The sequence below is a fragment of the Motacilla alba genome, chromosome 22 (assembly GCF_015832195.1).
Source record: "Motacilla alba alba isolate MOTALB_02 chromosome 22, Motacilla_alba_V1.0_pri, whole genome shotgun sequence".
Classification (NCBI taxonomy): Eukaryota; Metazoa; Chordata; class Aves; order Passeriformes; family Motacillidae; genus Motacilla; species Motacilla alba.
Genome location: NC_052037.1, coordinates 3,015,140 through 3,036,507, shown reverse-complemented (window position 1 = coordinate 3,036,507; position 21,368 = coordinate 3,015,140). Strand labels below are relative to the sequence as shown.

General features: G+C 46.9%; 1 protein-coding gene across 3 annotated transcripts in view; it reads left to right on the top strand.

Annotated features, from left to right (window-relative positions):
* The window catches only part of LRRTM4 (leucine rich repeat transmembrane neuronal 4), a 142,882-nt gene that overhangs the window by 66,726 nt on the left and 54,788 nt on the right, over positions 1–21,368 (top strand). Inside the window, exon 3 of one of the 3 annotated variants that reach the window (XM_038160350.1) lies at positions 16,357–17,027. The exons of the other annotated variants lie outside the window; for them this stretch is intronic. Within the exon in view, the coding sequence (XP_038016278.1) occupies positions 16,357–16,374 (18 nt within the window). The 3' untranslated portion in view covers positions 16,375–17,027. Of the gene's footprint in view, positions 1–16,356; positions 17,028–21,368 lie in introns of those variants that run through there. 3 annotated transcript variants of the gene reach the window in all.

The window sequence follows — 21,368 nt, the reverse complement described above, 5'->3', positions numbered from 1 at the left end:
TGTAAAGGTGTTAACTGAGTTAATTAAACCAGCATTCAATCAGTTGATGCTGATTTTTGGATTCCATATCGATGAGGGCCAAACCATTCCCTCGTGACAAGCTCTGCTTCCCAGTCTGTTTCAAACCCCTGTGCTGGGCAGGGATCAGCCCTGCCCGGGGTTCTGCTGGGAAACCTTTTGTATTTCAGCCCTTCAGGGCTAAAACAGAGGCACAGAACCTCTCTTTTGGTGGTTTTTAGGTGCCCAGCATGGGACAGAGTGGGGAAGAACAGAGCCTGGCTGGGGACAGGTGAAGAATAAATCAGAGTAAAAACAGAATAAATCAATGAGTATGGTGACAGAGACAGGAAACCCTTCCCTTCTCCCAAAGTTGTAACTTGGCAGCTGGAAGGAGCAATTCCTGGGGCTGGGCATGCTGAGGGTGCTCAGCACTCACAGGGACTGTTCATTATCCAACTGCTCTGGCCTTGTCGTGATTAAGATCCCGTTCTGTATCGAGCAATTGCTCTGCCTTGGATAATTGTGTTTGTTTCTCCCCGTTAAATTTACAGGCTCTTTTATGCCTTCTCCCCCTGTGCTCACGGATTTTCCAGAGCAATTTGCAAAATAACCCTGATTGCTCTTTCAAGCCCCTTTTCAACATGCTGTCTGCAAAAAAAAACCCAATAAAAACCAACTCCAAAATAACATTTGGAGCTGACAGCTCATGGTGCTGCTCTCCCACATCCACGTGGTTCCTGTGCTCTGCAGTCGGATCATTACCTTGGAAAAATCTCTTTATCCTGAATGTTTGTTTGTGTTGATGCATGACCAAAAGGTGCCTTGATCACTTTACAAAGTGGTCATTTGCTAAATAATGCAAAACCACTCACATTTTTTTGTAAATAACTCCCAAGGCCTGTCTGATCTGGCTGTGGATGTTAAGGCAGCAATGACTGCACATTCCAGCTCCCTTGCCTATCAAGCTTGTTGTGGGTCTTCCAAGAGGCACGAGCAGTTGTGTGTGTGGATTTTTTTGTATTGTGGGAAATCCAGGACTCTTGAACAACTGACTAATACAATCAAGCGGTGTTTCTTGTTTCTATTACACACGCTTTTATATATTCTACAATGTCCACGCTTCTTGATTGGCGCTTTTGTTTTGTTCACTCGTTTTCTGCTCGCATTTCTTGGAATATAGGATTGGTTACAGTCCAGGTGTTTCACAGGCTTCTGTTATCTAGTTTTTGTGGTTTTGGTGTTCAGCTTCTCAGCCTCTTCTTTCTTAATTTAGCCCAATTTATGTTCCAACAGCCTTGACAAATTCCTGAGGCTTTGATACCAAACTTAGAAGCAGGCTGGCTGGTGCACACCGTGGCCTAACCCTTGCAAATACATTGCAACATTTCTGCTTGCTGATTTTAAACCAGATCACATTTGGTCACCCACAGCTGTCACTTTCCCCCTCTTCTGCCATCTCTCTTCCATCCTTCCCCTCCCCAGCCCAGGCTAAACCCCTTTTGGTTTCGTTTCCTCCCTTTTTTTTAGCAGACTGACTCTGGATAACCCCATTCTTGCTTCTGCTGGGCTGGCAGGATAAGCCCAGCTCTGCAGCAGTTTGCAGGAGCAAACCGAACACGGTGACAAGAAATCAATCTCACTAATAAAATTAGCTGAGTTTCGCTTACTCTTTCACACAACTGGAGACCAACTCATCCCCGTGAAGGCAGTTTTATGGCCTGATTTTTTTAATGGAGTGTAAACCAGCATTAATCGTGTGGGGAGGGGCAGAGATTGGGAGCATAAATCCCCTAAACCTCCGCCGGGTCCCTGCGCTTCAACCACACGGAGATTAGGGAAGGGAAAAGGAATTTTGTCCTGCACTTGTCAGTCAGCTCAGGGAGCAGTTGGTGGAGTTGATGCCTTAAAATTTCAGCCTTTGTGTTTTTCAAATCCTGATTTGAAAGATTTCAGATTTTGTGTGAGTTTTATGTGCTTTGTGTTTATTTTCTCTCTCCCTGAGCACGTGGCTCCAGGTATGTTTAGGCTGAGTCTCCCTTCTGGGGGGGTAAAAAATACTCCATTCCAAAACAAATCCAAGATTTTGGACCCATTTAAGCCCATTTTTCTCATTAAAAACCTGTTTTATTTCAGGAGCTCTGTTTCATCTCCAGGCTCCTGCCTGGTCAGTGCCTTGCACTAAACCTTTTACTCACTGGGCTCCCTTTTCCTGGGGAATTTACTGGACACAAGGGAATAACATGGGAGGAAGCAAATCCTGATTTTTTTCTTTTTTAGAGTTGAGCTGCCAGGGCTGACAGCATCCCCCTGAACCAGGCACGGAGTGGCTGAATTCTGGGGCCAGTTAAGCATTTTCCACATAATCTGGAAATATTTTTTTTTGTTAATTTTTGACGCGTCCTGATGCCACAGAAAGCTCAGGTTGCAAATCTCTGCTCTGAGGCAATAAAATGATGACTCGAATGAGTTCCGGGCAAATCTTTGAAGGGTTTGGGGTGAGGGAAATTTGGCTAAAACCCAATTAAATCACAGAAGGGATAAAGCACTGGGGATGGCTATTTTAAATATGCTCTGTGTTGCCTCTGGCTGTGTTAGGAGTTGCTGTCACTTGTCGGCCAAAATAAGATTTTAATGGTTAAATGCTGCCTTTGTCCGTGGGGACAGCAATGAACTCCTTAAATCAAGAGGGTAATTAATTTTCCTGACAGGCTCTGCAAGCTCTCAATTGAGATTTTAGCCCTCGCACAGATGGGATTTGACAGTTTGCATGTGCCTTCTCCCACCTCCCCCTGCAAACCCAGGACTTGCTGAGTCGGACTCAACAAATCCCCGGAACACCCCGGAATGAGATTGGGCTTTAATGTGCAATAAAAACTTTGGAAACGACTCCTTCAAAAGCTTCCAGAGGTTGGAAACGCATCTATAAATATCCACTTAATGCATAAAGTTCCCAAATCTTATTGGGAAAGGTCATTTATTCCAAAACCTGTCATTAAGCTCCGGAGCCGTGGAAATTGCAGGATGGTTTAGACGTGGCAAAGTTTGCAGCAGGAAGCAGGGAGAGGGAGAGGAGGAGATGAGATGGAAAGGGGCTTCCATCTCCCAAGAAGGGCTTCCATCCCAGGAAGAGGGCGAGATGGAAGCCCTGGACAGAAACTCTCGGCCCTTTGCTCCTCCTCTCTGCTCCCTGGACGCCTTTGGAACTTCATGGGTTTTCCTTTTTCCTGTAAGAAATGCTGAAACAGTGTTGGTGGTGGGTCCTTTGCAGATTTATCCCTCTGGGAAGCCCCCCACCCCACAGACCTACAGTCCTCAGGTGTGTCCAAGGGCTTTTGGGGCTGGATATTTCTGGTTTTTTATGTACAGTTCCCCTTGAGCCAAATCAATTCCCTGATGAATAAATTTGTGTGAAAATTGAGACAGAGAAATCTGAAAGTTTTCATTCTAGCTCTGTTTGAACTTCTAGGGAATTCCTTATATTCTGTGTGCCCAATGGAGCCAGGCTGGGAGAGCTGGGGGTGCTCACCTGGGGAAGGGAAGGATCCAGAGAGAGCTTCCAGCACATTCCAGGGCCTGAAGGGGCTCCAGGAGAGCTGGAGGGGGACTGAGAACAAGGCATGGAGGGACAGGACACAGGAAATGGCTCCAAAGTTATGGAGAGTAGGATTTGATGGGATATTGGAAGGAATTCCTGGCTGGGAGGGTGGGGAGGGGCTGGGATGGAATTCCCAGAGCAGCTGTGGCTGCCTCTGGATCCCTGGAAGTGCCCAAGGCCAGGCTGGAACCTCCTGGGACAGGGGGAGGTGTCCCTGCCCATGGCAGGGGTGACACTGGGTGGGATTTAAGGTCCCTTCCCACCCAAACCATTCCAGGGTTCTGTGATTCCAAGTGCAGCTGAAGGAACGGGATGCCTGAGCCATGGCTTTGTTCAGGAACATTTTCTTCAGAACTCTCTGGCAGAAGTTCTGTTCTGAGGGAGGATGGGCTGTGCTGGGCGAGGCAAACGAGGGGGAGGTTAATTATCCCCACGTGCCCTTGCTCCCGTGCTCCAGCCCATGCCCCCAGCACAGAGGGCACACAGGGATCGGGCTGGCAAATTCTGGAATTTGCCAGGTGAGCTTTAACGGCCTTTTAGCGCAGCAAATGTCAGTGACAGAGAGCAAACCATGATTTGGTAAAGTAAATATGGACAAGAAACGTGTGACTTCTCCCCTGCAGTGCCACCCTCTGATAGCTCAGATTTATTGGTGCCTTTATTGTCACTTTTCACTCCCCTTGCTGCCTCCCCCACACCCTGCTCAGTAACTCTGCGCCCATCACAGCAAAGTGACTCAGGTTCAGTTAATATTAATTTTAATATTAATATCACCATTTCAATGCCTGGCAGACTTTCCATATGGGGACAACAATCCTTTCTTTTCCTTATTCCTCTTCTGTCCCTTTTTATTCTACACTTGTGGCTCTTTAATCTTTGATTTTAAGGAAATAAATTGCATGTGGCAATCCACGTGTGGTGAATTCGGAAGGAAGGAACTCGCTGTTCAGTGAGGGACTGTAGAATTTATAATCCCAGAATCCCAGAACAGTTTGGGTTGGGACAAACATTAAAACCCATCTCATTCCCCCCACACCATGGGCAGGGTCACCTTCCACCAGAGCCCCACCCAATAAGTTTAACTTTTAGAGATAAAATCGGATTATTTGGCAAGAGGAGCTGAGTTTTGGGAGTGGGCAGGATGAGTCAATCCCTGTGCTCCCAGGAAGGGGATCTGGGGGGCTCATGTGCCTTTTGGCAACGTGTGAGTGGGATCACACGGATCTGATTCAGGGCAGTTTCACACCGTGTGAGCGCCGGGAGCTGCTGGGTGCAAGGCTGGCACTGCTGTGGAACGGAGCTCCCTCACGCTGGAATTTCACTGCTGCTGCTGCTGTGAGGGGTGGTGATACCAGGCACCATGGAATGGTGACACCAGGACCATGGAATCGTGGAATGGTTTGGTTGGGAAAGAGCTTAAAGCCCATCCAGTGCCACCCCTGCCATGGCAGGGACACCTCTCACTGTCCCAGGCTGCTCCAGCCTGGCCTTGGGCACTTCCAGGGATCCAGGGGCAGCCACAGCTGCTCTGGGCAAACATCACAGTCCTGTGGGTTGCGGGGCTGCTGGAATTCCAACAAAAATCCATTTGGCTGATGCCTCGTGAGGGCTGACTTAGAACGGAGACTAAGACGGAGTTAAAGAATAAAGTAGGTAAAAGAATAAAGTAGGGATTTATGAGGAGGCTTTAATAGATCTGCTTTGGGCAGCACAAGAGCTTAGTTAGGGCTACACCCAAGATGAACCCAAAATGGTCACAAAATGTACAGCTGGTCATGGGGTCTCTCATTTTTATAAGTTCTGCTCTGTTAGCATCTTGCAATTAATTGTCCAGTTCCAGCTTTAGCCCATGCAGTCCCATCCTTCTTGTTTTTCTCTCTCCAGCCCACGGTGTTTGTGCTCTTGGGCTGAGCTTTGGATCATTTGTCCTTGGTGCCCAGCTGGAGCAGGAATTGTTTTGTCTCCCTGCTCTGTGCAGAGAGCTCAGCATCCCCTAATGTGAGGCCCAGACCCACCCACTAAAGCAGCACAGAACCTGAAAATTATCAAAGCTAAAACCTGAGGCATCATGACAAAGAGAATTAAGTCTCAGTGATATTAATTGATAATTTTTCCCCCTCAGTGGAGCACGAGGTACAACCTCACACCGTTGGCTGGAGGTTCAGTTTCAGTCAGATCCTGTTGTGGTTCCTCTCTCAGGTCGTCCAGGATGATTCTTGGAATAGCAGGGAATGAGAGTGTGATTTTCCTGTCCTGCAGATGAATTCTGACCACGCAAATCTAATGGTGAATATATCTTTATATGAATTCCAGACCCCAGCCCATGTCTCTGGAACACCTTGCCATTTTTCAGGGGGTAAAACCATCATTTATAATTAACCAACCAGTGTGGATGCCTGCTGGAATTCCACATCCTTTAGGAGAAAAGTTCTGTCTGTGGTTTGCTGTTGTTCAGGCCGCAGATAAATCAGTATAAATTGCCCAGATTTACATGGGATTCGTGGCTATCAGGGTGTTACGTACATAAACCTGGAATCTGTGCTGGTCTTCTCAGTTTCTGTGTTCCTGGAAACATTAAAAATCTTTTGTCTGCAAGGGCTGAAACAAGTCCAGAGCTCTTTTGCTGAAAGTGGCAGGTGTTGTCTTGCTCTCCTGTTAGAAGCAAATTAAATTTGAAACAGCAGTTTTCCTGGGAGCGCATTTCCATTTTCTGGGGGCAGTCTTGCACTGGCTGGGATGTACTTCCATGCATTCCCTGCTCTGGTTTTTGCCTCCCGGCTCACATTTGTGTGGGATATCTGCTCTGGGTCAAGGAATCCGCTCTGTGCCGTGTCCATGTCGTCCTGATGGCAAGGGAAGGGTGAGAAATGCAGCAGGGCAGGGGTTCTGCTGGAAGTGCTGAGCTGGATTCCTGGGAATGACTGATGGAAACACATTTCACCTGCAGGAAGGCTTCACTCAGCCACACTGCTGACTCAAATGCTCTGTTACAAAGTGAGGCCAACAACAATCAGCTTATTCATAAGTTAAATATTCTCTGGAGCCATAAATCTCTGCGGGTTAAAGCACCCGAGTTCCTCACTCAAGACAGATTTGAAATTCTTCTTGGCACCGGTGGATGGAGCTTGATGGAAAGGTCACTTGTCAGGATTGGGGATTGTTCTGAAAGGAGCAGGTGTTTTATCACGGAGATTTTCTGTGCACTGCTGATTTACATCGAGAGGCAAAGTGGCAATGGGCAGGCTGGGAGGGGAGGCAGCCGGGGAGGAGCAATGAAAACAAAGTGTTGAAGGAATTGGGCAGGAAGGAGCCAGAGGATGGTGCAGAGTTAAGGAAGCTGTGCCAGCTGTGGTAAATTCAAAGTTAAACTCAATGCTGATCCCTTTGTCAGCTCAGGCCTCGGTGCTCAGGGAGCCAGAGGAAAATCCAGGAGTGAGACTGAGGTTCTGTCCTGTCCTGTCCTGTCCCCAGCCTCCACCACCTCACCCTGTCCATCAGGGCTGGCTCTGGAGTTCCACCAGCCTCAGGAGCTCCACCTGCCTCAGGAACTCACCAGACCCTGGAGCTTCCATCTGTGCCCCCCTCATTGCCAGGGATCCCAGATTTCCTGGAGCCTCCACACCCAGCAGACTGTCAGGGCCAGCATTCCCCAAGCCTGCTGCTCCCACGCCCGTTTACAAGGAATCTCTGCTCTCTGTGGGTGAGACAGCCCGAAAACCCAGGGTGCAAATCTTCTCTCAGGTGTGCATCGAGCAAATCAAGGCCTGGACTGAAGCCTGAGGATTTGAGCTTTTCTGTTTTCCATACATTTAAAATCCTGCAGTTCTTTAGTGCATAACTCTGAACTCCACACTCGGTGGGAGCTGCTGCTCCCCCATTTTGGGGCAGACACAACAATTCCTCTCCAGGCCTGGCAGCCAAGGACACCTCCCTGCCTCAGGGCCCAGAGATGGGAACCAAAGTGAGTTTTGGGGGCAGCAAACTTGGGGTCAATGACTTCATTACCTGAAGCTGTAATTGGAACAGATTAACCCAATATGCAAATGAACCAAACTTACAAAAGTGTAAAATCCTGTGACCCATGGTCCATTTTGGGTGTAGCCACTGAGTGCAGCCCCTGTCTGCCCTAAATGTACCTGAAGGCCCTTCAAGAAATAGAAATGCTTTTTATTCCTTTTTAATTTTTATTTATTTGCTTTTTATTCCCTTAATTCTGTCTGACTCTGTTTTTAAGTAGTCCCAAACGGCATCAGGACGAGCCCTGCTGTTCCCACAGTTCCCATTCCCCTCCTGAGGTTTTCCTCAGAGCCCAACAGCAGCCGAACCTCCTTCCCCACTGACATCTCCAGCTCTTCTCCAGAAGTATCCTCCAAACCCATTCCCACTCCTGTGGATTGTTGCTATTCCCCAGTGGCAGACTCCCTCTGCAGAGTTTCTAATGTAAAGAATAGGATGATTAAATATTTGACAAGTGCATTCAGCACTGAAATACTAATAAATTGCATTATCTCTGGGGGCAGAGGGTTATTTTTTTTTGTCATTTTAACAGCAGAATAATGATGCTTTTGGAAGGTTACAGTTTCGCTGCCTGTAGGAGCAAGCGAGTCTTCCTTTCTTTTCAATAAGATTTTAATATAATTTGCAACCATTGTTAGCTTGTCATATTCTTCCATCCCCCCCCTAAAAAAAACCCCAGTCCTTTAAAAACCCTGTCTGCATATGAGCCTCGTGCTTTTAAAACTTGATTTTCTGTCACTGAGCAGAGGTGAATTCCAGATTCATTATGGCAGGAAGAAGAAATCTTTAAATTGCTACTGAAGGAATCTCTGGTGCCATTTGTTTGTCTCTGAAAGGAATCAAAACTTATTTTGAGTTCCAAACATGAATCTCCTTTCTCCACTCACCTCTTGGCAGGTGCAGGTTGGTGTCTGGGTGTCCTGCTCAGGGTTTTGGGGCTCCAAAATTGGCCCCGCTGATTATTCCAGCTCCCAGGCCGAGGGATGCTCCCAGGAGCAGGAAATCTTTGGATGATTTAGGGACTTTTACCCTCCTGCAAGAGCCTCCACCCTGTATTTTTCTCCCTTGGCTAATCAGTTTGGGATGGGGAGGCAATATTTAAACGAGCAGAAAATCATTAGATGATTTACAAAACACTGGAACCCCGCGACGAGACCGTGAGGCTTCTTTTGGAGTAGAAAATGATTTAATTATTCCTCGCCCTTCCAAACATTCGTCTTGGTAAAAATTAAAATGATTTTGCCAGGCAGAAAATTGGGCCCCGTGTTAATATTTGCTGTAAATGAACAAATGGCAGAGCATCAGTGGGTTCTTCTGCTGGGCTGAAAAAAATGAAATATATTCCAGGGTCTCTTTAATGCACAACAGTTTTTCAAGGCTAATCAGGATATTCTCTAAGCCTGCTTGGGCTTTGTATTCTAATTCAGGCACGGCTCTGTCTGTGTCTGGTGGAATTATTCTCCCTTTCCTTCCTCTTTTGGCACTGAAATTGTTGCAATGTTTGCATCAGCGTCAGGGAGGTGTTGCCACGGTGGTTGGTGTCACCAGAGAGGTGGCACTGTGTGCTGTCCCCTGCTCTCCATGCGACCTGTGCAGTAGGGTGGCTTTTCCTGGGTGTTTTCCTGGGATTTGGTGCCACTTTGGTGCTACAGAGATGTGAAACCTGTGCTCCTTTGCCAGAACTTTGTATCCAGAAACATCAGAGAGCAGTAACAAACCTCCAGCTGCCTAAAAACCGAACACCAGGTGGTTGTGCATGAAGGATTAATGGGTTTTGGTGGATTTTTCAATCACAAATTGCCTAAAATTCAGTGATCAGGGTCTGATGGGTGATTTCTGCTCCAAACCTGAGGGATTTTCCTGTCAGCCATGGGGTGGGCAGCAAGCAGGAATGTGCAGCATTCCCTAAGAATTTATCTGCAAGGGCCGAAATAAATAATTAGAAACCTTTTGCACCTTGCTTGATTTCTGGTTTTCCCTCGCCCAAGGCCGTGGTGTGGGATTGTCCCCTTGGTGGCCCCGAGTTCAGGCTGGGGACAGTGGGATAATCAGCTGGCTCACAGATTCCATTTGTCTGTTTTCAAAGCCAGAAGGAACCTCCAGATAATCCACTTCAGGCTCCTCTCTCCCTGCAATATTTCCCTGGTTAACCCTGGATGGAGCCCTGAGCTCTTTCCCAAGCTGCTTCTGACTTCTCACACCCCAGCATCCAACCAGATATTCCTTGTTTTGTTTTTTTTCCAAAAACAGGGGCTAAAACTTAAATTAGGGACACTCCACCAAAGAAAAGGTGTCCATGGAGTATTTCCATTGTATTGCTCCACGCAGGAGAAGGGAGCAGGGGAGGGGGATGGGGTTTCCAGCTGCCTGCTCTGCTCTAATCCCCCCATCCCGGGTAATCCCTGGGAATGCTCAGGGAGGGAACAGCTCTGGGAGTTTGTAGGTTTGGGGTGAGCAGCTCACAGCCGAGAGGAGCAGCTCTGTCTCTGGTTTTTTTTGCTGTTTCCACAGAGAACAATATTATATTTGTTGTCCTGAAGACCTGGGGGTGTGTGAATTGCTGCTTTTGTGATGCAGTGAAGTCTGGGGTGACACTTGGAACTGACACCCTGGTCGGTGAGCTTGGAAATCAGGGAGCTGAGCTAAATCAGATGTGGCAGATTGGAGATTGAGGACGGGAAGTGTCCTGACCCTGCAGAATGAAGCACAGTGTGCTGGACTCAGAGGAGGCACCGTTTCTGAACTATTCCTCTTACTTGAGAGTTTTATTCGCTACTTTTGCGGTTTCTGTGGTGATCAGAGATCACCAAGCCTGGCTGCTCGGAATATTTACCCATGTTCTCACTCTATTATTTCCAGGCACCTTGACCTGAGCATGACTGTTCTGACCCCAGGCAGCCTGAGCAGGTGATTATGTGCCAGCAGCCAAGGACCTGGGGAAGCAGAAAATCCAAATCTGAACCAAAAATGACTCCAAGGCCAGGTTGGAGCAGCCTGGTCTGGTGCAGTGTCCCTTCCCATGGCAGGGGGCTCGGGTGGGATTGAAGGTCCCCAAAGCATTCCACGGTTCCAGTGACAAGGTGGGGAGGGCAGCTGAGTGTTGGCGGTTTGCCCTTTTTCTCCGTCTCTCTGGCTCTGAGCTCTGGAGTAGCCATCCCGTGGGGATGAATTCCACGTGTCCATGTCCTTCCCAAAGTTCCTGGCTTGTTTATTTTGTTCCCTTGTCAGAACGATCACAGCAGTGCCTCTGCCGGGGCTCTGACAGCGACCACAGCTCTGATAACAGACTATTTTAGGCTGCTCCTAACAAGAGCCTGTGAAACTGCAAGGTTGTGTGAAAGAGAGCGAGGGAGCTTCATGGAGCTGTGCAGTGAATTATTAACTGCTGCTCCTGGCCCAACATGACAAATAAAATTCTACTGCACGAAGATGCTTCGTTGTGTCAGGCATTGATTCGGGGAGATGTCGAACAAATGGCTGCTGGATCAGCTCACAATCTTTCTTAATTTGTCTGCCTGATCAGTGAACTTGAATGGAGCAAGAGCCACCAAACAAAATTAGCATTTGCCTTCTGTCATTAGCTGTGCTTTCTTAATAAGAGACTTGGAAGCCCTGCTGATACAAATGGATGAAATAGACAGATGTGAATTTCAGATAAATTTATTTCAGCTCCCTGAGAACATCACCAAAGCACCGTGAATCAGCTCCAGACGTGCAGAGCAGATCCTCATCTCCGTGCTGGTGGGGTTTGGCTCACTGGGGGCTTTGTTTGGGCTGAAATTGAGATCTCTCTCCCTGGCACTGCTGCGATTCCCTCATTGTTTGCCTGGCAAACGCTCCTTGTTTTTGTCCACTCACAACAATTAGTCAGGATGATCTGGGACAGGGAAGGGAGAGCAGTTGGAAGCTGCAGGAGCTGAGTTTTAATTCTGCAAGGTTTGAGCCCTGCCTGGGGATCAGAATCCGGAGAGAGGGACGAGAAGGGACCAGGACAGCCAAAGAGCTTTTCTGCTGGGCAGGCAGTGATTCCCAAGGATCTGGCTGCTCCCTGGGGCAGATTCCCAAGGATCCAGCTGCTCCCTGGGGTACTCAGTGATTCCCAAGGATCTGGCTGCTCCCTGGGGTAGATTCCCAATGATCCGGCTGCTCCCTGGGGTAGATTCCCAATGATCCGGCTGCTCCCTGGGGTAGATTCCCAATGATCCAGCTGCTCCCTGGGGTAGATTCCCAAGGATCTGGCTGCTCCCTGGGGTAGATTCCCAATGATCCAGCTGCTCCCTGGGGTAGATTCCCAGTGATCCAGCTGCTCCCTGGGGTAGATTCCCAAGGATCCAACTGCTCCCTGGGGTCCCCAGGATGAAGGAGGAAATGATGAATCTCCACGTTCTTAGAAGGCTGGTTTATTATTTTATGACATTATATTACATTAAAGAATACAATACTAGAACCACACTAAAGAACAGAGGAAGGATACAGACAGAAGGCTAAAAAGATAATAATGAAAACTCGGGAATCCTTCCAGAGTCCCGACACAGCCTGACCGTGATTGGTCATTAAGTCAAAACAATTCACATGTTGGATAAACAATCTCCAAACCACATTCCAAAGCAGCAAAACACAGGAGAAGCAAACAAGATAATACTGTTTTCCGTTTTCTCTGAGGCTTCTCAGCTTCCCAGGAGCAAAGTCCTGGGATTTTTCCAGAAACTATGACGGTGACAGTGGAGTTTCCTGCTCCAGACATGGGAAGCACAGGGATTTTTCCTGCTGGTTTTGTAGATGAGAGGCTGGCAGGAGGAAGAAGATTAATGACTTTCCAGGGAGCAGTGCAGTCCTTGAGCTTGCAGCAGTAGATGGGGCTGGATCGGCCGTGCAGGCTGGCGTTCCATCATCCTCACATCCCATTGTTCCCCTGCTCCCAGGGAGGGAAGGCGATTCCCGGCTCCGGAGCATCTGCATTGTTTGTGAGGAGTGGAATGAATTAAAAGCAGAGTGTGCCTTTGGCTTTTCATGCTCAGGCTGTCACAGGTTTCTTAATTATGATGTCTGGAAATCGGTTTTAAACTTTATTCTCCTCTGTGTTCGAGCTTCAGGATAAAACTGCAGGGTTTTCGGGACTGGCTTGGCATTGGCATTTTTATATTCATTATTTGGAATTTCTGCTGGCATCTAAAGGACAGACAGGGATTTGAGAGGGGAGGGATAAAAGATAATATTTTCAGTTGTGACTTATGGCCAAATCTGTAAACACCGGAGGATCCGGTGCTGAACAAGATGGGTATAAAATTGATTTCTAGTGCAGAGCCACTGCTCAGAGACCGGAGCTGCTCAGTGACGCTCGGGATGAAAATGCAGCTGGATGTGTCAGGGCAGGATGCAGGGCCTGGGAAGGGATCTGGGATGGGGCTGGCACCTGGAATTCCAGTGGCAGCTCCCTGACAGCAATGGAATCACATTGTCCCCAAGTTCCTGGGCCTTGTGAGCCTCAGAGCATGGGCAGGGAGCTCTCAGGCGAGGGCAGGACAGTGGGACCAAGGCTGGTGAGATTTGGGGCTGCCAGGAGCCATAAATTGACAGGAGATGAGCTGGGAAGTGCCTGAAGGGTTGATTACAGGCAGGAGCTAAAGCCAGGGGAGTCCTTCCAGCAGCTCTGTCTGATTTAAGGAGATCCTGAGCCATCACTCAGGGCAGTGCTCGTGCACATTTCTGCTCAGCAAAGCACTTCCCTGGATTTTCCTTAATCTGCTGCTCTGCTTTTCCCCTGCTCCGGCATGGCCCATCCAGGGGATATTTTGTCACAGGCAAAAGCAGCACCTGGTGAACAGCTGTGACCTCTGGTGCCAAGAAATGTGATTTTTGTGGGGCTCAGAGGAGCTGCCAGGCTCGGCAGCACAGGGTTTTGGGGGGGAAAAATGGCCCTGGGAGCAATTTCCCTGCAGGTTTCATGGCAGGGTGGGCTGGGTGGGGAGATGTTCGTGTGCCCTGCTGACTGGGGATGGTGGAAATCTGATCATTCCTGCTCCTTGGAGCAAACCAGGTGTAATTTCCTCACTCCTTGGGGTTTCGGAGGGTGCTGGGAGGGGTTTTCAAACAGCATAAATCTTGTTGGATGCCAGCTTGCCACAGCAATGATATGTGGACCTCATTCTCCATATTTCCATGGCAAGAACAAAAGTGTGCTTTGGAATAGTTTTCTAATCCAATTAGTCTCCAACCCAGAATTTACTGCTAACACAAAAACTTTTGATGGTCTCAGCTTTAGACCTGACTCAGCTTGAAACAGGTCCCAGCTTAAGAGAGATCTCAGCTTTAGACCTGACCCAGATTTAGACAGGTCCCAGCTTTAGACAGGCCTCAGATTTATTCAGGCCTCAGCTTTAGACAGGTCCCAGCTTTAGATGGGTCTCAGCTTTAGACCTGACTCAGCTTTAGATAGGTTCCAGCTTAAGGGATCTCAGCTTTAGACCTGACTCAGCTTAAGACAGGTCCCAGCTTTAGACCTGACCCAGCTTTAGACAGGCCTTAGATTTATTAATGCCTCAGCTTTAGACAGGTCCCAGCTTTAGATGGGTCTCAGCTTTAGACCTGACTCAGATTTATTCAGGCCTCAGATTTATTCAGGCCTCAGCTTGAGACAGGTCCCAGCTTTAGACAGGTCCCAGCTGTGCTCCCGTGCTAGAAATGAGAGATTTCATTCCTTGTGCTTAAGCTCAGTCCTGACTGATCAAAAGCTGCTCCAGCTCCCAAAATCCCGGCCCCAAATCTGCCTGAGGGATCAGCTCAGGACGTTGCAGGTCCTGCCCAAAGGGTGAGCTCCTGCTGAAGGCACCCAAAGGTTGGTGCTGCCCAAAGATCCCTGGTGTCTGGCTGCTCCCCGTCCCCCCATCCTGGGTATTTATAGTCCCTGCTATTCCTGGCTGCTTTTACATAATCTCACTTTTTATTTCCCTGTGAAAGGAGATTACTCTGGGTAGCAACAACTGACGCCAGCACAGATCAAATGCTGAAAATAGTTCCCAGAAATGTTGGGAATGATGCTTGGAGGGAGCATGGAGAAAGTCCTTCTGCGTTTGCCACTGATCTCTAACTCTGGATAATCTCCCCCAGAGCAATTTTGGTTTAACAATCTGATTTGGGATTGTTTTTCCAGATTTCCCATTGTTCTCAAACACTGCGGGGCCCTCACGCTGTGGAAGGTCTCTGAGAAATAATTTGGGTGTCAGACGCCTCTGAAACAGAATTTCACGAGAGACAGGAAGAAGAAAGGATGGCTGAAAGTGGAATTTTTCCATGGAATGATGAATTTGGGTGGTTTCTTGCCTTTCTGGAGCTCAGAGTTCCGCTGCTAAGCCCAGACATGTAAATTGTGTGCTCCTTCTTGGGCAGCCCAAGCAAGCTGGCATTCAGAGCCGTATAAATCATCATAATCAGATGAAATGAGTGGAGGAAGGTGGTGGGTTTGTGTTCTGGACATGTGCAGCCCTGAAACTCATGATGCAAATGGAGTTCTCGGTGCTTTCCAAGCCATGGAATGGCTGGGCAGTCCTGCAGGATCAAACCTGGAGGAATGAACAGCATTACAGGTCCAGAGATACAAATATATTTATATTTATATATATATCTGTATCTATATCTATATCTATATCTAATTTTTTTTTTATTTTTATTCTAAAACTATTTTTATTTTTATTTTTATTCTAAAACTATTTTATTTTTATTTTAAAACTACTTTTATTTTTATTTTTAAACTATTTTAATTTTTATTTTAAAACTACTTTTATTTTTATTTTTATAAATATTCATTCTCCAGGTCAGGTTTTAGCCTCACTAAAACCAATAGAATTCTCCATAATTCCACGGACATCCCTGGGAGAACTGCCTCAAAATCTGATGGGATAAAAGCACAAACCTGTCCAAACAAAAGGGATCCAACAAGAGCACAAAAAAACCACCCTGGATCAGGAATTTCCAGGGCTTGTTTCCCTTGGATCAGGAATTTCCAGGATTTGTTTCCCTTGGATCAGGAATTTTCAGGGCTTGTTCCCCTTGGATTGGGAATTCCCAGGATTTGTTCCCCTTGGATCAGGAGTTTTCAGGGCTTGTTCCCCTTGGATCGGGAATTTTCAGGGATTATTTCCCTTGGATCAGGAGTTTTCAGGGCTTGTTCCCCTTGGATCAGGAATTTCCAGGATTTGTTTCCCTTGGATCAGAAATTTTCAGGGCTTTATCTTGGATCAGGAATTTTCAGGGATTATTTCCCTTGGATCAGGAGTTTTCAGGGATTATTTCCCTTGGATCAGGAGTTTTCAGGGCTTTATCTTGGATCAGGAATTTCCAGGATTTGTTCCCCTTGGATCAGGAATTTTCAGGGCTTGTTCCCCTTGGATCGGGAATTTCCAGGATTTGTTTCCCTTGGATCAGGAATTTTCAGGGCTTGTTCCCCTTGGATCGGGAATTTTCAGGGAATATTTGCAGGCAGCTTCTGGGCTGTATGAAAATGGGAGCAAAGAGCTCTCAGGGCTGTATTTCATGGTGTTCATCCCAATTTTTACCTGGAAACTGCTGGATGGAGCAGAAGAAAAGGGGATTTTGTGGGGCCCATAATGGAATTTTTTTTTCTTCACAGTGGGGCTGGATTCATAAATTGGAGCCATGGCAGGAGGTGAGGGATTGAGGCCTTGAGGGAAGGATTTATGTGGGAAAATGGGAAGCATTTCTCATTTTTTGGGTTTTTTTTTTGTCAGCTGCAGGGAATGGAGTGAACGTGAGGCCCCAGCGAGGTCCTTTGTGGAGCAGTGATGGTCACTGGCACTCCAGAGCTGAGCTGGAATTGTCATTCTGCCCACACGTCACCCCAAAATTGATATTCTGCATTATGTAACCACCTCCAGATTAACTTGGGGGAATATTTGTCTTGTAAAGAAGCAGCTCGTCCGTGGATGGCAGAAACAAAATGTGTTTCCTCAATTTTCCGTGTTCAAAAGGGGAAAAAAATCCCCCCACACACCTCCCTCTGCCCAAGAGCTGAGATCAGATTTAATTTAGAGCAAATGCTTGAACTTTAATTATGAGCACTCATCCAGGACATTGCAGAGTGGGTCCTAATAATTAAGAGAAAATAATTAAAAATTAATAAAGGAAATATGGAAGACATTGTGGGCGCCTTTCTTTCCTATACAATTAATAAATCTGCTTTAAGAGGGGAATAATTATCTCAGCCAGGTAATTGCTGAGTGATTGAGGGAAAGGCTGTGGATGTGTCTACCTGGGTTTTAGGACAGGAACGATTTCCATCATTCTCCTGGAGCGTGTCCAGCTAGGACAGAAGGCAAAGGGCACCTGGGTTGTGTCACCCCCACACTGGCATGGCCCATCCAGGGGATATTTTGTCACAAAAGCAGCACCTGGAGAACGGCTGTGACTTCTGGTGCCAAGAAATGTGATTTTTGTGGGGCTCAGAGGAGCTGCCAGGCTCGGCAGCACAGGGTTTTGGGGGGGAAAAATGGCCCTGGGAGCAATTTCCCTGCAGGTTTCATGGCAGGGTGGGCTGGGTGGGGAGATGTTCGTGTGCCCTGCTGACTGGGGATGGTGGAAATCTGATCATTCCTGCCCCTTGGAGCAAACCAGGTGTAATTTCCTCACCAGGGCTAACAAGGCTCGGTTCTCTTCCAACTCTTCCAGCCCAGTCATTCTGTGAATTTCCTTCTGATCTGGTGACTCCCCTTTTTTTTGCTCCAAATCCTGCAAAGCAGAGCTCAGTGCAGCAGTCGTCCCAGGGGCTCCCAGGGTGCTGTGCCAAACTCCCAGATTGCAGGGGTAATTACTGGGAATTACGTTGTTTCAAGAGAGGGACGTCAAAGAGTCCTTAAAATGATCAATGATGACTTTTAAGATTAAACTCTGGCTCTTTCCATCATTTCTGTCAGACATTTTAAGGACATTATCTTTCCGTCTGATTCTACACCCCTGCAGTCAAGGTGTGCCCTGGGGGTGGCCAAACCTTCCTGTGGCCTGGTGGCTCTTACAGGTTACTCAGAGTTACTCAAATTCCTCAAAGTTACCCAAATTACTCAGATTTTCCTTACTCAGAGTTACCCAAATTTCCCTTCTTTGGCAGAAATGTGTCACCATCCCGCCCGGTTCTTTGGGAGCTGATGCAAATATTGGCATTGTCCTTGGCTGGAGCTCTCAGAACTGGTTTTGACCCAGCGTGAGTCCATGAAGGTTTGGAATTCTAAAATATGAATGAAAAATGGGATTTTCAACGCAGACTCTGCAGCTGTCACCATGCTGAGCCAATTCAGCCATGGCTGTTCTATTCCTGAATTTCCAACAGGCACAGAATTCGGGAGTTCAGTACCCAAAACAATGCGACAACAGTGAAATCATCTTTACTTTGTCTATAAAACAGAAAACCAAATGCAAAATTATTCCCCGTCCATGGCAGGGGGCTGGATCCAGATGAGCTGCAAGGTCCTTTCCAACCCAAACCATTCTGGATTTTAATTCCAAAGCCAGTCCCAGGTGTTTTGTGTCCGGTGTGGAAAGTGAAGCCGTTTTTTTCTGTGCCTCCCATCTTCTGCGGGGAATCACAGCAGAACCTTTCCTCCTCCCAGCCGTTGGGATATTGAATTAATTCAATTTATTAAATCATTTGTGTCGATGTCCTGGTGAGAGGGGCCCTGTGGTGATTCCCAGCTGAGAGGGTCTGCCACTGGGTTCCCCACTCCAGAGGGGTGGACACAGGAATGTCCTGATGCCTCAGCTTCTCCTCCCCTTCCCCTGGCGTCTCCAAAACGTCTGGAAAGCAAATTCAGCAAGAATCGGGAGCGTTGACAACTTGAAAGTCTATTTTTCTAAATATCTATGATGTCTTCTTCCAAATGGGATCGTTAGGCATGGAAAAAACCTGCTACAAAATTCCCTGAGCTTTTTGCCTTTTATTTAGTGGAGCATGACCCTAAATCTGTAGTTTTTCGTGGCAAATGAATTTGGATCCTCAGTGGTGCCCCTGGGTGTGCACAAAGCTTTGTTGTTTTTGCCCGTGGCATTCTGGGGGAGTTGCTGTTTGTTTTGATGTGGAAAATTCTGGCAAATTGTTTCCGTCTCCGAGTGGGGGTGAGTTTTTTTAAACACAATAAAAAGGAAATCTTTGCCACACAGCACCTTCAGCTGCAGAGCTGCCTGGGAGATGAGTGTTGTTATTCCTAATTAATGTATTGAGAAACAACATGAAGTGGCTTGTCTGTGATTGTTCATTAAGTCACTGGCAAAAGCCTGGAATAAAATCAGGAGATATTGAATTTGCATCCATTGCCCTTCCAACAGCTCCTTCTGTTTATTTCTTTCTTTCTTTTTAAGGGGGTCTTCTGAGGATCTGCAAAAACCAGTCCATTCTGGGGCTTGGTGGCACTGACATTGTGGCACCTGGGATAAAAACACACCTGCACGTGAAGATTTGCAGATTTGGGGAGGTAAATCTGCCTCAGTCACCAGTGGGGGGGATCCAAGACCTGCTGTTCCTTGAGCTCTTCCCTTCATTCCAAACTGGAGGAAATCAGGGCCTTGCTCCACCTCAGTCCCAGGTCAGGGAAGGGCTTTGGGTGAAAATCTCTTGGCAGCTCAGTGTTTGTTTGTGCCAAGAATGATTTCCTTAAAATAAATCATGTAATGTTTGCTGGATCTTTTGGAGAAACAAGTGGAATGGGATGAGCTGGGATGGAAAAGTCTTTCACCAAAAGATCCAGCAAACATGACAAGGACAGCTGTTTGCGTTAAGGAAATCATTCTTGGCACAAACAAACACTGAGCTGCCAAGAGATCTTCACCCAAAGCCCTTCCCTGACCTGGGACTGAGGTGGAGCAAGGCCCTGATTTCCTCCAGTTTGGAATGAAGGGAAGAGCTCAAGGAACAGCAGGTCTTGGATCCCCCCCACTGGTGACTGAGGCAGATTTACCTCCCCAAATCTGCAAATCTTCACGTGCAGGTGTATTTTTATCCCAGGTGCCACAATGTCAGTGCCACCAAGCCCCAGAATGGACTGGTTTTTGCAGATCCTCAGAAGACCCCCTTAAAAAAAAAAGAAAGAAATGAACAGAAGGAGCTGTTGGATCCATCTCCCGTGGCTCCAGCAGCTCCATTCTGGGCACTGCAATGATGCATTTCTTGAGCCCACAGCTTCCATATGAAGGTCAAAACTCGTGGTGGAAGAATCCTTTAACTCCGTTGGCTCCTCCAGGAAAATTCCTGACACTCAACGGGCAGGGAAAGGGACAAGCCCATGGAAATCTTCATTTGGAACAGGTGAAAAGGCCAAATTTGGTTCAGTAGGAGTCCTGGAAAGGTGACAGGAGCTAGAGAAGGTGACAATTTCCATGGGCTGTCGTGGTGTTGGTGTTCAAGTCTCCACTTGGCCCGTTCAGTGCTTCATTCCTCTCCCCCATTAGTGGATCAACCCCCTTTGCAGCTGCTTATTTCCCAAGAACAAAATATGAATGACGTCTTTAAATGCCAGATGGGGACATAAAGCATCCTATTAATTAGAAAAGTCACTATTAATTGAATAATACAAATGATTAATAATTGTCCAGCTTTCCACATTAAAATTCCTATTCCAGCTCATTGGTTTTGTTTTGGTTTTTTTGGGTTTTTTTAAGTGCCCACCTCAAATCATTAAAATTAAAATTAACATTGTCATTATTAACTTGTAGCTATTAGAGCTGCTGCTAATGCTTGTTTTTTATATTCCCTGAAAATACTTCAGGCAGCATTGCTGTCTAGACATTATCATTTTCTATTCCATCCCAAATTGTTCCCAGTGTGGTTTCTGGTTGGAACATCACGCTGGAAGAAATACCATGAAATGAAACAGAAATTTATCTACAGGATCTTGTCAGAGCAGAATTCGCTCAGCTGGCACAGACAGGGTAGATTTGCCTATAAATTACTTTTTTTTCTCCTTACTTTTTGTGACCATAAAGATTTGACATTGGTCAAATTCAAGGCATTTGAGTTGTTTTTGTGAGAAAAAGGGCAACAAAAAAACCAAAAAACTTGACCACAATCAGAGCGTGGAGATGAAATTCTGAGCGTTTTCCATGCTGATTGGGATAATTTTAGACCTTTTTGAGGTCTCTGGTTGTCGCACATGAGTTGAACAAGGAGACTCCTTGTTCCAGGAGAGCCCTGAGTTCCTTCAGCTGGTGGCAAACATCCCAGAAAAAAAATCATCCATGGATTCTGCAAATGGCATTTTTGGGTTTGCCACCAGCAGCCAAGCTCGGAGCAAAGGGAAAATTGTGGGGTTTTGTTTGGTGGGTTTGGGTTTGTTGTCTGTCTTGGTTTGAAAAGCCAGGTGGCTGCTAAGGAAGGCAGGAGCCACCCCTGAAATGGAAAATGTAAACCCCCTCCCTCTGAATTATTGTGATTTTGAAATTAAAAGGCTCTCAGGCAAAGATATGGGAATAGGAATGACAGTTCTTTACTAGGAAAACAAAAAAAAAAATACAAATGTAATAGTACAAAAAAAAATTTAAAAATCTACTGACAGAGTCAGAATAGGAGCTGACAGCCTGAGAATCTCAGAAAAATCTGAGATCTCAGAAAAAATCTGAGATCATGAGGTCTGACTCAATAATCATTTTAACACCTTGATTCTTTCAGACCCCTGAAGGGGTGGATGGGAGGAATGAAGAACTGAGGAAGGAGCTGATGATTTTCTCTGGTTTTAGCCTGTGAATAAACTCCTCCCCACGT